Raw genomic sequence first — 15,394 nt, 5'->3', positions numbered from 1 at the left:
ATAAATGGGAAAATGGGAGGAGAAATGACTAGAGACAGTGTTGTTTAACTCACTGACCAGGACCCATGAGTTCTTCTTACCTTTGTTCAGTATACATATCTTCCTCTCTGAAGAATATAGGTACACCCATAGACTTGTCACTCTTCATGGACACACAGCTGGGAACAGGGGAGGCTGGTCTCTCCTGCTTGATTGGGCTTCAACACAACAGAGACAAACATTACATCTCTCATCTACTCTGAGCTCAGATGGGGAAACATAAGAAGAGTTTCATTCCAAAACGCGATATCTCACTTTTCGTAAATTTTCGTAAATGAGCTTTTATTGTTTAAAGAAATTAGGAAAGAGATTGGTGTGTTTTTTCACTATCTAATCACGGCATGGGGTTGTTCACTATCTAATCATGGGGTTGTTCACTATCTAATCATGGGGTTGTTCACTATCTAATCATGGGGTTGTTCACTATCTAACCATGCAATGGGGTTGTTCACTATCTAATCATGGGGTTGTTCACTATCTAATCATGGGGTTGTTCACCATAAAGATCATCAAGGACATCAACCACCCGAACCACTGCCTGTTCACCCCGCTATCATCCAGAAGGCGAGGTCAGTACAGGTGCCTCAAAGCTGGGACCGAGAGACTGAAAAACAGCTTCTATCTCAAGGCCATCAGACTGTTAAACAGCCATCACTAACATTGAGTGGCTGCTGCCAACACACTGTCATTGACACTGACCCAACTCCAGCCACTTTAATAATGGGAATTGATGGGAAATGATGTAAATATATCACTAGCCACTTTAAACAATGCTACCTTATATAATGTTACTTACCCTACATTATTCATCTCAAATGCATATGTATATACTGTACTCTAGATCATCGACTGCATTCTTATGTCACTAGCCACTTTAACTATGCCACTTTGTTTACTTTGTCTACATACTCATCTCATATGTATATACTGTACTCGATACCATCTACTGTATGCTGCTCTGTACCATCACTCATTCATATATCCTTATGTACATATTCCTTATCCCCTTACACTGTGTATAAGACAGTAGTTTTGGAATTGTTAGTTAGATTACTTGTTGGTTATCACTGCATTGTCGGAACTAGAAGCACAAGCATTTCGCTACACTCGCATTAACATCTGCTAACCATGTGTATGTGACAAATAAAATTTGATTTGATTTGATTATCTAATCATGGGGTTGTTCACTATCTAATCATGGGGTTGTTCACTATCTAATCATGGGGTTGTTCACTATCTAATCATGGGGTTGTTCACTATCTAATCATGGGGTTGTTCACTATCTAATCATGGCATGGGGTTGTTCACTATCTAATCATGGGGTTGTTCACTATCTAATCACGGCATGGGGTTGTTCACTATCTAATCATGGGGTTGTTCACTATCTAATCATGGGGTTGTTCACTATCTAATCATGGGGTTGTTCACTATCTAATCACGGCATGGGGTTGTTCACTATCTAATCATGGCATGGGGTTGTTCACTATCTAATCATGGTATGGGGTTGTTCACTATCTAATCATGGGCTTGTTCACTATCTAATCATGGGCTTGTTCACTATCTAATCATGGGGTTGTTCACTATCTAATCATGGGGTTGTTCACTATCTAATCATGGGGTTGTTCACTATCTAATCATGGGGTTGTTCACTATCTAATCATTCGGTTGTTCACTATCTAATCATGGGGTTGTTCACTATCTAATCATGGGGTTGTTCACTATCTAATCATGGGGTTGTTCACTCTCTAATCATGGGGTTGTTCACTATCTAATCATGGGGTTGTTCACTATCTAATCATGGGGTTGTTCACTATCTAATCATGGCATGGGGTTTTTCACTATCTAATCATGGCATGGGGTTGTTCACTATCTAATCATGGGGTTGTTCACTATCTAATCATGGGGTTGTTCACTATCTAATCATGGGGTTGTTCACTATCTAATCATGGGGTTGTTCACTATCTAATCATGGTATGGGGTTGTTCACTATCTAATCATGGGGTTGTTCACTATCTAATCATGGGGTTGTTCACTATCTAATCATGGCATGGGGTTGTTCACTATCTAATCATGGGGTTGTTCACTATCTAATCACAGCATGGGGTTGTTCACTATCTAATCATGGGGTTGTTCACTATCTAATCATGGGGTTGTTCACTATCTAATCACGGCATGGGGTTGTTCACTATCTAATCATGGGGTTGTTCACTATCTAATCATGGGGTTGTTCACTATCTAATCATGGCATGGGGTTGTTCACTATCTAATCATGGGGTTGTTCACTATCTAATCACAGCATGGGGTTGTTCACTATCTAATCATGACATGGGGTTGTTCACTATCTAATCATGGGGTTGTTCACTATCTAATCACGGCATGGGGTTGTTCACTATCTAATCATGGCATGGGGTTGTTCATTATCTAATCATGGGGTTGTTCACTATCTAATCATGGGGTTGTTCACTATCTAATCACGGCATGGGGTTGTTCACAATCTAATCATGGGGTTGTTCACTATCTAATCATGGGGTTGTTCACTATCTAATCATGGCATGGGGTTGTTCACTATCTAATCATGGGGTTGTTCACTATCTAATCACAGCATGGGGTTGTTCACTATCTAATCATGACATGGGGTTGTTCACTATCTAATCATGGGGTTGTTCACTATCTAATCACTGCAAGGGGTTGTTCACTATCTAATCATGGCATGGGGTTGTTCATTATCTAATCATGGGGTTGTTCACTATCTAATCATGGGGTTGTTCACTATCTAATAACTGCATGGGGTTGTTCACTATCTAATCATGGGGTTGTTCACTATCTAATCATGGCATGGGGTTGTTCACTATCTAATCATGGGGTTGTTCACTCTCTAATCATGGGGTTGTTCACTATCTAATCATGGGGTTGTTCACTCTCTAATTATGGGGTTGTTCACTATCTAATCATGGGGTTGTTCACTATCTAATCATGGCATCGGGTTGTTCACTATCTAATCATGGGGTTGTTCACTATCTAATCATGGGGTTGTTCACTATCTAATCATGGGGTTGTTCACTATCTAATCATGGGGTTGTTCACTATCTAATCATGGGGTTGTTCACTATCTAATCATGGGGTTGTTCACTATCTAATCATGGGGTTGTTCACTATCTAATCACGGCATGGGGTTGTTCACTATCTAATCCTGGGGTTGTTCACTATCTAATCATGTCATGGGGTTGTTCACTATCTAATCATGGGGTTGTTCACTATCTAATCACGGGGTTGTTCACTATCTAATCATGGGGTTGTTCACTATCTAATCATGGGGTTGTTCACTATCTAATCATGGCATGGGGTTGTTCACTATCTAATCATGGCATGGGGTTGTTCATTATCTAATCATGGGGTTGTTCACTATCTAATCATGGCATGGGGTTGTTCACTATCTCATCACGGCATGGGGTTGTTCACTATCTAATCACGGGGTTGTTCACTATCTAATCATGGGGTTGTTCACTATCTAATCACGGGGTTGTTCACTATCTAATCATGGGGTTGTTCACTATCTAATCATGGGGTTGTTCACTATCTAATCATGGGGTTGTTCACTATCTAATCATGGGGTTGTTCACTATCTAATCATGGGGTTGTTCACTATCTAATCATGGCATGGGGTTGTTCACTATCTAATCATGGGATTGTTCACTATCTAATCATGGGGTTGTTCACTATCTAATCATGGGGTTGTTCACTATCTAATCATGGGGTTGTTCACTATCTAATCATGGCATGGGGTTGTTCACTATCTAATCATGGGATTGTTCACTATCTAATCATGGGGTTGTTCACTATCTAATCATGGGGTTGTTCACTATCTAATCATGGGGTTGTTCACTATCTAATCATGGGGTTGTTCACTATCTAATCATGGCATGGGGTTGTTCACTATCTAATCATGGGATTGTTCACTATCTAATCATGGGGTTGTTCACTATCTAATCATGGGGTTGTTCACTATCTAATCATGGGGTTGTTCACTATCTAATCATGGGGTTGTTCACTATCTAATCATGGGGTTGTTCACTATCTAATCATGGGGTTGTTCACTATCTAATCATGGGGTTGTTCACTATCTAATCATGGGGTTGTTCTCTATCTAATCATGGGGTTGTTCACTATCTAATCATGGGGTTGTTCACTATCTAATCATGGGATTGTTCACTATCTAATCATGGGGTTGTTCACTATCTAATCATGGGATTGTTCACTATCTAATCATGGGGTTGTTCACTATCTAATCATGGGGTTGTTCACTATCTAATCATGGGGTTGTTCACTATCTAATCATGGGGTTGTTCACTATCTAATCATGGGGTTGTTCACTATCTAATCATGGGGTTGTTCACTATCTAATCATGGGGTTGTTCAATGACAGACATGTATTTGTTTAAAATATATCACTTGATGATATCAATTCAAAGAGAGAAATAATCATGTGGTTTTGCTGAAATATCTACCTCATTCATATTGAAATAGCTAAATATCTGTCTCATTCTCAAATGTGACCGGTCGGCTCAATTCGGTCTCATTTAGCAACATTTGAAATGTTGTTTCCAGATTGGATAAAAGTAGAGACTGAGGGCTAGATAATGGTATATCATACACTACAGTTGAGGAACAATGGGAAAGTAATTCTGCTTTGAACGTTGATAAACTTGTAACCTCACTTTTGAGAAAATGTCAGTTGAAAGTTTTGGTATCTACTGGAGAGCTCTTCTTTGTCTACAGGGCTGCTACTTTGGCAGATAATGTCACCCATCTAAATAAATAATTATATATATAATTACCTAATGTATGGTGTTTTTGGTTTGTCAGTTGCATTGTTTGTTATACTATACATTGTTATTTTATTGTTGTTAGTGGGAAAATTAACTAAAAACTGAAAACTCTTGTGTGCTTCTTTCTGTCCCTTTTCCACACTGCTAACACAAGAGGAAGCACTGAAAAAGCATTTAACAGATTACTGTGAAGTAATATAATGATGATTCATGTTTATTATGATCTGTTTTTATGGTCATGTTTTGAATTATTGTTGTACTTCATTACTATAATGATTATTAATAATCCTGAACATTAATTCAGTCATTTCTTGCTGAGAAAAACTTATTTTCCTTGTCATTGTCAAATTCATCAACCAGCATAGACCCACTCTGCCTTCTCACTAAAGTAGCCAACTCAGCCCCACTAAAAACATTGTGTCGTCAGCAGCAGCGAGCATCCTTCCTTCTCTCGAAAGTGAGGGGCATGTTGAGATAAATTTTCTAACCGCGAGGGATTCATGATGTAATTAATTGGCGGGCTGGAAAACGCACTTTTGTCTTCTCTATTCCGAGGCTGTTTTGTACCAATATGAGATATTAAGTAAGAAAATAACAAATAAGTTACCTGCTAGGCTCATAATCTGAAGTAGCAACTGCGTCAGATCTACAAATCAATGAGCTACACCTGTCCATTTGTTTTCTAACTCAGTGAAACTGCGCATCTTTCACTCAATCCGATGTCTACCAACGAAGATTTCAATGCTTATCATATTACCCAGCAGCCATTTAGAAACAAAATGTCAGAAAATGTATAATCTTCTTTTAAAAATGTATTCTGTCTGTTTTATATTCGGCCACATCTTGAAATAGAGGACTGTAATAATAGTAATAATAATTTAATAAAGATATACCCATCTAAAATCTATTAACTGGTAATAATAGTAATTTAATAAAGATATACCCATCTAAAATCTATTAACTGATAATAATAGTAATTTAATAAAGATATACCCATCTAAAATCTATTAACTGGTAATAATAGTAATTTAATAAAGATATACCCATCTAAAATCTATTAACTGATAATAATAGTAATTTAATAAAGATATACCCATCTATAATCTATTAACTGATAATAATAGTAATTTAATAAAGATATACCCATCTATAATATATTAACTGATAATAATAATAATTTAATAAAGATACACCCATCTAAAATCTATTAACTGATAATAATAGTAATTTAATAAAGATATACCCATCTAAAATCTATTAACTGATAATAATAGTCATTTAATAAAGATATACCCATCTAAAATCTATTAACTGGTAATAATAGTAATTTAATAAAGATATACCCATCTAAAATCTATTAACTGATAATAATAGTAATTTAATAAAGATATACCCATCTATAATCTATTAACTGATAATAATAGTAATTTAATAAAGATATACCCATCTATAATATATTAACTGATAATAATAATAATTTAATAAAGATACACCCATCTAAAATCTATTAACTGATAATAATAGTAATTTAATAAAGATATACCCATCTAAAATCTATTAACTGATAATAATAGTCATTTAATAAAGATATACCCATCTAAAATCTATTAACTGGTAATAATAGTAATTTAATAAAGATATACCCATCTAAAATCTATTAACTGATAATAATAATAATAATAATTTAATAAAGATATACCCATCTAAAATCTATTAACTGGTCATCTGAGAAAAGTAATATTTAAGTTAACCATAAGCAACCATTTCTGATTAAAAAACAACTGTGAACATTTTGGAAATAAACTCATATAAATTATTTTAAAAAGTGTTATCTCACCTGTTAGCTTTGGTGTGATGTTCCCCAGAGAGACGCCTTTTAGAGGCAGGGACCCCCTCCTCTCTCTCCCCAGAGAGACTAATTTTAGAGGCAGGGACCCCCTCCTCTCTCTCCCCAGAGAGACTAATTTTAGAGGCAGGTCCATCTTCTCTCTCTCCCGAGAGACTAATTTTAGAGGCAGGTCCCTCTTCTCTCTCTCCAGAGAGGCTCATTTTAGAGGCAGGGCCCCCCTCCTCTCTCTCCCCAGAGAGACTCATTTTAGAGCACTGACCCCTAAACAGAGATCCAGCATGTTGGTTGTGGTTAACACAGTGACAACTAAACAGAGATCCAACATGTTGGTTGTGGTTAACACAGTGACAACTAAACAGAGATCCAACATGTTGGTTGTGGTTAACACAGTGACAACTAAACAGAGATCCAACATGTTGGTTGTGGTTAACACAGTGACAACTAAACAGAGATCCCACATGTTGGTTGTGGTTAACACAGAGACAACTAAACAGAGATCCAACATGTTGGTTGTGGTTAACACAGTGACAACTAAACAGAGATCCAACATGTTGGTTGTGGTTAACACAGTGACAACTAAACAGAGATCCAACATGTTGGTTGTGGTTAACACAATGACAACTAAACAGAGATCCAACATGTTGGTTGTGGTTAACACAGTGACAACTAAACAGAGATACAACATGTTGGTTGTGGTTAACACAGTGACAACTAAACAGAGATCCAACATGTTGGTTGTGGTTAACACAGTGACAACTAAACAGAGATCCAACATGTTGGTTGTGGTTAACACAATGACAACTAAACAGAGATCCAACATGTTGGTTGTGGTTAACACAGTGACAACTAAACAGAGATCCAACATGTTGGTTGTGGTTAACACAGTGACAACTAAACAGAGATCCAACATGTTGGTTGTGGTTAACACAGTGACAACTAAACAGAGATCCAACATGTTGGTTGTGGTTAACACAGTGACAACTAAACAGAGATCCAACATGTTGGTTGTGGTTAACACAATAATTATTGAATGTCAATTGTTATAATTGATTAATTATCTCTAATACAACATTTAATAACAGACATATTAAAACAGTCAGGTTATTTAATGCATCACATGGACATGTAGTTGTGACATCTCATCTCCATGGTAACTGTCAACAATAATAATAATGTCTGTTAAGGATAATATAATAAGTCACTGTTTGTTAAGGTAGTTATAGACAGTACATCAACAATAATAATAATAATAATAATAATAATAATGGACAGTTGGTGAGGGCCATCTGGCCCATAGAGACTAAAGGACTATGCTGTGGCCCTCACCAACTGGCCATCTGGCCCATAGAGACTAAAGGACTATGCTGTGGCCCTCACCAACTGGCCATCTGGCCCATAGAGACTAAAGGACTGTGCTGTGGCCCTCACCAACTGGCCATCTGGCCCATAGAGACTAAAGGACTGTGCTGTGGCCCTCACCAACTGGCCACCTGGCCCATAGAGACTAAAGGACTATACTGTGGCCCTCACCAACTGGCCACCTGGCCCATAGAGACTAAAGGACTATGCTGTGGCCCTCACCAACTGGCCATCTGGCCCATAGAGACTAAAGGACTATCCTGTGGCCCTCACCAACTGTCCATCTGGCCCATAGAGACTCAAGGACTATGCTGTGGACCCTCACCAACTGGCCATCTGGCCCATAGATACTAAAGGACTATGCTGTGGCCCTCACCAACTGGCCATCTGGCCCATAGAGACTAAAGGACTATGCTGTGGCCCTCACCAACTGGCCATCTGGCCCATAGAGACTAAAGGACTATCCTGTGGCCCTCACCAACTGTCCATCTGGCCCATAGAGACTCAAGGACTATGCTGTGGACCTCACCAACTGGCCTTCTGGCCCATAGATACTAAAGGACTATGCTGTGGCCCTCACCAACTGGCCATCTGGCCCATAGAGACTAAAGGACTACGCTGTGGCCCTCACCAACTGGCCATCTGGCCCATAGAGACTAAAGGACTATGCTGTGGCTCTCACCAACTGGTCATCTGGCCCATAGAGACTAAATTACGATGATGTGGCCCTCACCAACTGACCACCTGGCCCTTAGAGACTAAAGGACTATGCTGTGGCCCTCACCAACTGACCACCTGGCCCATAGAGACTAAAGGACTATGCTGTGGCCCTCACCAACTCGCCATCTGGTCCATAAAGACTAAAGGACTATACACTCTATGCTGCAAACCACATCAAGCCATCTCTGAACTATACACTAAATAACTGAACTTAACTGCATTAGCTCTCTGTTCATCTCTCTTAGATATATTTATACTGATATTGTAAATGTGGACATCTACTGTATATCAACTGTATAGCCACTGTACTGTTTATCGACTGTACTGTTTATCGACTGTACTGTTTATCGACTGTACTGTTTATCAACTGTTTATCAACTGTATATCAAATATATTTATACTGTACTGTATATCAACTGTATATCCACTGTACTGTATATCAACTGTATATCAACTGTATATCAAATATATTTACACTGTACTGTATATGTGTATATCCACTGTACTGTATATGTGTATATCCACTGTACTGTATATGTGTATATCCACTGTACTGTATATGTGTATATCCACTGTACTGTATATGTGTATATCCACTGTACTGTATATGTGTATATCCACTGTACTGTATATGTGTATATCCACTGTTCTGTATATGTGTATATCCACTGTTCATTCTCTTATAGCTCTATGCTCACTACCTAGTTGTGTATATCCACTGTTCATTCTCTTATAGCTCTATGCTCTCTATCTAGTTGTGTATATCCACTGTTCATTCTCTTATAGCTCTATGCTCACTATCTAGTTGTGTATATCCACTGTTCATTCTCTTATAGCTCTATGCTCACTACCTAGTTGTGTATATCTACTGTACTGTATATCTGTATATCCACTGTTCATTCTCTTATAGCTCTATGCTCACTACCTAGTTGTGTATATCCACTGTTCATTCTCTTATAGCTCTATGCTCACTATCTAGTTGTGTATATCCACTGTTCATTCTCTTATAGCTCTATGCTCACTACCTAGTTGTGTATATCCACTGTTCATTCTCTTATATCTCTATGCTCACTACCTAGTTGTGTATATCCACTGTTCATTCTCTTATAGCTCTATGCTCACTATCTAGTTGTGTATATCCACTGTTCATTCTCTTATAGCTCTATGCTCACTACCTAGTTGTGTATATCTACTGTTCATTCTCTTATAGCTCTATGCTCACTACCTAGTTGTGTATATCTACTGTTCATTCTCTTATAGCTCTATGCTCACTCTGCCTAGTTGTGTATATCCACTGTTCATTGTCTTATAGCTCTATGGTCAGTCTACCTAGTTGTGTATATCCACTGTTCATTCTCTTATAGCTCTATGCTCACTACCTAGTTGTGTATATCCACTGTTCATTCTCTTATAGCTCTATGCTCACTATCTAGTTGTGTATATCCACTGTTCATTCTCTTATAGCTCTATGCTCACTACCTAGTTGTGTATATCCACTGTTCATTCTCTTATATCTCTATGCTCACTACCTAGTTGTGTATATCCACTGTTCATTCTCTTATAGCTCTATGCTCACTATCTAGTTGTGTATATCCACTGTTCATTCTCTTATAGCTCTATGCTCACTACCTAGTTGTGTATATCTACTGTTCATTCTCTTATAGCTCTATGCTCACTCTGCCTAGTTGTGTATATCCACTGTTCATTCTCTTATAGCTCTATGCTCACTTGTCATGTATTGTCATATTATGTCTTGTTCCTGTTCTTTCTCTTCACTTCGTCTCCCTCTGCTGGTCGTATTAGGTTACCTTCTCTTCCTTTCCTTCCCCCAGCTGTTCCTCATGTTCTTTAACTACCTCGTTCACCCTTTTCCCACCTGTTCCCTTTTTCCCTCTGATTAGGTCTCTATTTCTCTCTCTGTTCCTGCTTCTGTCTTTGTCAGATTCTCGTTTGAGTTTCTCATGCCAGAACCAAACTATCGTCTCGTTTGCTTCACCCTTGTCTCGTCCTGTCGGAATCTGCCTGTTCATCTGATGCTACGTGTGATCAGGTACCTCTGTCCTCTACAACCCGCGCCTACCCAGAGAGACCAGCAGTCTGTCGCCGCTAACCCTGCTATTCTCCTCAGCTGCTAAGAAGGGGACTCTAACCCAGCTATTCTCCTCTGCTGCTAAGAAGGGGACTCTAACCCTGCTATTCTCCTCAGCTGCTAAGAAGGGGACTCTAACCCAGCTATTCTCCTCTGCTGCTAAGAAGGGGACTCTAACCCTGCTATTCTCCTCTGCTGCTAAGAAGGGGACTCTAACCCAGCTATTCTCCTCTGCTGCTAAGAAGGGGACTCTAACCCAGCTGTTCTCCTCTGCTGCTAAGAAGGGGACTCTAACCCAGCTATTCTCCTCTGCTGCTAAGAAGGGGACTCTAACCCAGCTATTCTCCTCTGCTGCTAAGAAGGGACTCTAACCCAGCTGTTCTCCTCTGCTGCTAAGAAGGGGACTCTAACCCAGCTATTCTCCTCTGCTGCTAAGAAGGGACTCTAACCCAGCTATTCTCCTCTGCTGCTAAGAAGGGGACTCTAACCCAGCTATTCTCCTCTGCTGCTAAGAAGGGGACTCTAACCCTGCTGTTCTCCTCTGCTGCTAAGAAGGGGACTCTAACCCAGCTATTCTCCTCTGCTGCTAAGAAGGGGACTCTAACCCAGCTATTCTCCTCTGCTGCTAAGAAGGGGGCTCTAACCCAGCTGTTCTCCTCTGCTGCTAAGAAGGGGACTCTAACCCAGCTATTCTCCTCTGCTGCTAAGAAGGGGACTCTAACCCAGCTGTTCTCCTCTGCTGCTAAGAAGGGGACTCTAACCCAGCTATTCTCCTCTGCTGCTAAGAAGGGGACTCTAACCCAGCTATTCTCCTCTGCTGCTAAGAAGGGGACTCTAACCCAGCTATTCTCCTCTGCTGCTAAGAAGGGGACTCTAACCCAGCTATTCTCCTCAGCTGCTAAGAAGGGGACTCTAACCCTGCTATTCTCCTCTGCTGCTAAGAAGGGGACTCTAACCCTGCTATTCTCCTCTGCTGCTAAGAAGGGGACTCTAACCCAGCTATTCTCCTCTGCTGCTAAGAAGGGGACTCTAACCCAGCTGTTCTCCTCTGCTGCTAAGAAGGGGACTCTAACCCAGCTATTCTCCTCTGCTGCTAAGAAGGGGACTCTAACCCAGCTGTTCTCCTCTGCTGCTAAGAAGGGGACTCTAACCCAGCTGTTCTCCTCTGCTGCTAAGAAGGGGACTCTAACCCAGCTGTTCTCCTCTGCTGCTAAGAAGGGGACTCTAACCCAGCTGTTCTCCTCTGCTGCTAAGAAGGGGACTCTAACCCAGCTATTCTCCTCTGCTGCTAAGAAGGGGACTCTTCTGTAAATATCAGAAGGACTTTATGATTCATTTGTCGCCCTCTCTGCGGGTTGTCTATTTTGCCATTATATACATCTGAAGAGGATCTATGTCTTCCCTGTGTTTTGACATTAAAGGACTCTGTTTTTGTTAAACCGCTTTTGGGTCCTCACTCACCTGCATAACACTGTCAGGGTACTGACACAGAACCCCTCCACTGGTGTCTATGGCTCAGTGCTAGTGAATGACACTCAACCTGTCTTTATCATAAGGGAGGTTTCTGAGTCAAAGGTGAACAAGGTGATTAGCTCACTAAAGAACTCTAAAGCCAAAGATGTGTTTGGGATGGACTCTACCTTTCTTAAAAACTACAAAGAGTCACTCATTGGCCCCATTACTAAGGTCACCAACACATCTATTGGTCTCGGTGTGTTTCAAGGGTATGGAAGTCGGCCATAATAACGGCCATCTTTAAATCAGGCGACCCTCACGTGCACAACATCACTACCTAGTTGTGTATATCCACTGTTCATTCTCTTATAGCTCTATGCTCACTGCCTAGTTGTGTATATCCACTGTTCATTGTCTTATAGCTCTATGCTCACTACCTAGTTGTGTATATCCACTGTTCATTGTCTTATAGCTCTATGCTCACTACCTAGTTGTGTATATCCACTGTACTGTATATGTGTATATCCACTGTTCATTGTCTTATAGCTCTATGCTCACTGCCTAGTTGTGTATATCCACTGTTCATTGTCTTATAGCTCTATGCTCACTACCTAGTTGTGGATATCCACTGTTCATTGTCTTATAGCTCTATGCTCACTACCTAGTTGTGTATATCCACTGTTCATTGTCTTATAGCTCTATGCTCACTCTACCTAGTTGTGTATATCCACTGTTCATTCTCTTATAGCTCTATGCTCACTCTACCTAGTTGTGGATATCCACTGTACTGTATATCAACTGTATATCCACTGTACTGTATATCAACTGTATAGTCACTCTACTGTATATCAACTGTATAGCCACTGTACTGTATATGTGTATATCCACTGTTCATTCTCTTATATCTCTATGCTCACTACCTAGTTGTGTATATCCACTGTTCATTCTCTTATAGCTCTATGCTCACTACCTAGTTGTGTATATCCACTGTTCATTCTCTTATAGCTCTATGCTCACTACCTAGTTGTGTATATCCACTGTTCATTCTCTTAAAGCTCTATGCTCACTACCTAGTTGTGTATATCTACTGTACTGTATATCTGTATATCCACTGTTCATTCTCTTATAGCTCTATGCTCACTACCTAGTTGTGTATATCCACTGTTAATTCTCTTATAGCTCTATGCTCTCTATCTAGTTGTGTATATCCACTGTTCATTGTCTTATATCTCTATGCTCACTACCTAGTTGTGTATATCCACTGTTCATTGTCTTATATCTCTATGCTCACTACCTAGTTGTGTATATCCACTGTTCATTCTCTTATAGCTCTATGCTCACTATCTAGTTGTGTATAATGTTGTAGGGAAACTTAGTGTAAACTCTCCTGTCTGTATTATGTCTCTAAATGTTGTCTATCACTAACAGCACCATGTCACCATGTAAAGTTGTGTACAGATGTAAGATCTTCATTTGATCTCCCCACACTGCAGAATAACTTACTTTACAGGAAATGTAAAACTTGTAATGTATCTCTGAACTATCACTAGCAGCACCATATCAACTTGTAGTGTATCTCTGAACTATCACTAGCAGCACCATATCAACTTGTAATGTATCTCTGAACTATCACTAGCAGCACCATATCAACTTGTAGTGTATCTCTGAACTATCACTAGCAGCACCATATCAACTTGTAGTGTATCTCTGAACTATCACTAGCAGCACCATATCAACTTGTAGTGTATCTCTGAACTATCACTAGCAGCACCATATCAACTTGTAATGTATCTCTGAACTATAACTAGCAGCACCATATCAACTTGTAGTGTATCTCTGAACTATCACTAGCAGCACCATATCAACTTGTAGTGTATCTCTGAACTATCACTAGCAGCACCATATCAACTTGTAATGTATCTCTGAACTATAACTAGCAGCACCATATCAACTTGTAGTGTATCTCTGAACTATCACTAGCAGCACCATATCAACTTGTAGTGTATCTCTGAACTATCACTAGCAGCACCATATCAACTTGTAATGTATCTCTGAACTATAACTAGCAGCACCATATCAACTTGTAGTGTATCTCTGAACTATCACTAGCAGCACCATATCAACTTTCAAATCAAATCAAATTTTATTTGTCACATACACATGGTTAGCAGATGTTAATGCGAGTGTAGTGAAATGCTTGTGCTTCTAGTTCCGACAATGCAGTGATAACCAACAAGTAATCTAACTAACAATTCCAAAACTACTTTCTTATACACAGTGTAAGGGGATAAAGAATATGTACATAAGGATATATGAATGAGTGATGGTACAGAGCAGCATACAGTAGATGGTATCGGGTACAGTATATACATATGAGATGAGTATGTAGACAAGTAAACAAAGTAAACAAAGTGGCATAGTTAAAGTGGCTAGTGATACATGTATTACATAAGGATGCAGTCGATGATGTAGAGTACAGTATATACGTATGCATATGAGATGAATAATGTAGGGTAAGTAACATTATATAAGGTAGCATTGTTTAAAGTGGCTAGTGATATATTTACATCATTTCCCATCAATTCCCATTATTAAAGTGGCTGGAGTTGGGTCAGTGTCAATGACAGTGTGTTGGCAGCAGCCACTCAATGTTAGTGGTGGCTGTTTAACAGTCTGATGGCCTTGAGATAGAAGCTGTTTTTCAGTCTCTCGGTCCCAGCTTTGATGCACCTGTACTGACCTCGCCTTCTGGATGATAGCGGGGTAAACAGGCAGTGGCTCGGGTGGTTGATGTCCTTGATGATCTTTATGGCCTTCCTGTAACATCGGGTGGTGTAGGTGTCCTGGAGGGCAGGTAGTTTGCCCCGGTGATGCGTTGTGCAGACCTCACTACCCTCTGGAGAGCCTTACGGTTGAGGGCGGAGCAGTTGCCGTACCAGGCGGTGATACAGCCCGCCAGGATGCTCTCGATTGTGCATCTGTAGAAGTTTGTGAGTGTTGGTGACAAGCCAAATTTCTTCAGCCTCCTGAGGTTGAAGAGGCGCTGCTGCGCCTTCT

At 39.8% G+C, this 15,394-nt stretch overlaps 1 protein-coding gene across 1 annotated transcript in view; it reads right to left on the bottom strand.

Annotated features, from left to right (window-relative positions):
- LOC135570740 (NACHT, LRR and PYD domains-containing protein 12-like) overlaps window positions 1-7,137 on the bottom strand; it is a 35,382-nt gene extending 28,245 nt beyond the window's left edge. Inside the window, exons 1-2 of the mRNA XM_065016683.1 lie at window positions 6,703-7,137; window positions 81-197 (exon numbers count right to left, since the gene is read on the bottom strand). Of these exons, the coding sequence (XP_064872755.1) occupies window positions 81-197; window positions 6,703-6,959 (374 nt within the window). The 5' untranslated portion in view covers window positions 6,960-7,137. The remainder of the gene's footprint in view (window positions 1-80; window positions 198-6,702) is intronic.
- Window positions 7,138-15,394: the final 8,257 nt, after the last annotated feature.

Source organism: Oncorhynchus nerka, unplaced genomic scaffold (genome assembly GCF_034236695.1).
Source record: "Oncorhynchus nerka isolate Pitt River unplaced genomic scaffold, Oner_Uvic_2.0 unplaced_scaffold_910, whole genome shotgun sequence".
Taxonomy (NCBI): domain Eukaryota; kingdom Metazoa; phylum Chordata; class Actinopteri; order Salmoniformes; family Salmonidae; genus Oncorhynchus; species Oncorhynchus nerka.
The sequence above is the reverse complement of the archived record's forward strand: the minus strand, read 5'-3'. Positions and strand labels throughout refer to the sequence as shown.